Consider the following 2,313-nt stretch of genomic DNA (forward strand, 5'->3'; position numbering starts at 1 on the left):
CCTGGGAGTTTGAGTGGGGGGCGGGGTTAGAGGGGCCACCATCCCTGCCAGGGTCTCCATAAAGTAGGCTTGGGGGCAGGATCAATTGAGAGTTGCTGGCTCGGGCCCTGACATCCAGCATGGCTCAAAGAGGAAGCATGTCCTGGCCGCTTGGGCCAGGGACTTGGAATCCTAGAGACCTGTCCCTGGCCTGCCCCTCCAGGAGCCACTGCTGTTGGGCTTTGAGGAAGTGAGTTTTCAGAGATTAAGCTATTTATGGAGAACTATGGAGGGTGGGGAGTTGAGGGGGTGCTCGGGGGATGAATTACCAGCTGGGAGCTAAGAGCGCAGCACCCACCTGCAGGAGCAGCCACAGCGTGGGCCTGTGGGTGATGTCTGGGGAAGGGGGAGTGGAGGTTAAAGATGGGGTGGGGGAGGAGTAGGGAGAAGGAAAATGGGTGAAGCAGAGAGCAGGAAGCCGTGGGAGGTGGCAGACTGAGAGGAGTAAGGGAGGAAGGTAAAGGGGAGGAGAAGGCGGAAGAGCAGAGGAGGGAGACACTGGGTGGAGGAGGCAAGGGAAGGAGCTATGGAGAGGTCAGGAAGGCGAATAGTGAGAGTGGTGCTCCCTAAGGGGAAATCAGTGAGCATGAGGATGCTCCCTGGGGCGGGGACTCTCCGGCCCCAGGCTCACCTGGAGGAAAGGGCGTGGGCATGAAATTCACTGTGAATCTGAAACAAGTGAGAATGAGCTGCTTGCTGAGTTTTATATTTAACAAGACAGAAGAAATGGAAGGAATATGATTAATTAGGAAGTAATAAAGACCTTGCCAAAATAGCTTTTTCTCTAAAAATATAGAAGCAAAGAAAATACTCAGAAACCAGAACATATGCAAATTGCCCGTCTTGGGCAGGTGCATGAGTCAGCAAGCCCAGACACCCAGCCCCTAACAGTCCAGCTGGGCCTGGGGGATGAGGCGGGTGGTGAGGAGACGGGGGAAGGGGAAGGCATTGGCCACCAGCCAAATCCTGCAAGAGTGCGCTGGGCATTGAGCTTATGTGCCTCCCCCATGCTTCTCCGCTGGAGCATCCGAGACCCATTTGGGGGAGACCATGGCAGTCCCCAGCAGTGACACCGACCTCCAATGTCTGAGCCCAGAGCCCCAGCATCTCTCACTTCCTTTAATTACCGTGGGGACCGTCATCCATTAATTTTGTGCAACCCTTTCTGAACTCCTTTCTATTTTCAGCCTGTGAAGACCCCTTGGGAGTAACACATTCCAGAAGCTGGACAGCAGCTGTGTGAAGCAGGACTTCCCTTTAGAAACCCTAATGTAAGTAACTCCAGCTTCAGAGGGGACCTCCTGGCTCTGGGCTAATGTCTCCTTATCAGTAACTTGGGAGGTGAGTCACCGCTCTCCCCGCCCGAGTGTTCTAACCGTCCCTTTGCTTCCACATTCCAAGTGTGGCGGTCAGACAGCCTGGGGTGCAGAGTGGGCTCTGTCATGTCCCAGCTGTGTGACCTTTGAGCAAGTCACTTATCTTTCTGTCCTCAGTGTTTCTACCTGAAAAAAAGAAATCATTATATTGCCCCTTTCAAAGATTGGGACATGACAAAATAATGTATGTAAATCACCTCAAACAGTTCCCAGCATGCAAGTTGTGGCTCTGTGCCAGGTGCTGTTCCAGGCCCCGTGGGAAAACTATGAGCAACGCAGGGAGACTGCTGCCCTCGGGGAGCTTACATGCCAGGGGGATGTGGGGAGATGACCGCAGGCCTGGAAACAAGTCCTACAGAGCGGAAGTATGAGGACAATAAAAAGGTGATGGGAGGGTGGGGGACAGATGGCTGATCTGCGAAGACTTCTCTGTTGAAGTGACGTTTGCACGGAGAAGAAGCCAGAGAAATGGACCTGGGGAGGAATTTTTGTAATTCATCTCAGGATTTGAAAGTCATTCAGCCACATCGGCTGTATCTTGTAGGTTTCATAGAATTTGACCTCCAGCCTTCTTCCCACTTTGCTTCCTTCTTGGGTTTTACCCTTCTCCGGGCTGAGAGTCGCCCTTTGTGTTAATGGGTCCCAGGCCTGAGCAAGGGGAGGAGCAGCAGAGGGGCCAAGAGCTCTGCCTCCTCCCTCCCTCCCTGCCACGCTGTTCCTGCGCTGGATCTCTGCCTCACTGGCTGCCCAGGTGATGGATGCCTCCTTCCAGCGCTGAGTCATGTGCTGAGTCCAAGCTCTGGGCGAAGTCCCAGCCCCTCCCTGCTCCTGAGGGGAGGCTGATATGCAGGGGCTTCTCGAGTGGGTCGGGAGGAACCGCCGGGGGGCCGGGGGGACA

General features: G+C 54.6%; 1 protein-coding gene across 1 annotated transcript in view; it reads left to right on the forward strand.

Annotated features, from left to right (window-relative positions):
• PCDH1 (protocadherin 1) overlaps nucleotides 1–1,248 on the forward strand; it is a 98,240-nt gene extending 96,992 nt beyond the window's left edge. The window contains exon 6 of the mRNA XM_014453782.2: nucleotides 1,227–1,248. Within this exon, the coding sequence (XP_014309268.1) occupies nucleotides 1,227–1,233 (7 nt within the window). The 3' untranslated portion in view covers nucleotides 1,234–1,248. The remainder of the gene's footprint in view (nucleotides 1–1,226) is intronic.
• Nucleotides 1,249–2,313: the final 1,065 nt, after the last annotated feature.

Source organism: Myotis lucifugus, unplaced genomic scaffold (genome assembly GCF_000147115.1).
Source record: "Myotis lucifugus unplaced genomic scaffold, Myoluc2.0 scaffold_28, whole genome shotgun sequence".
Classification (NCBI taxonomy): Eukaryota; Metazoa; Chordata; class Mammalia; order Chiroptera; family Vespertilionidae; genus Myotis; species Myotis lucifugus.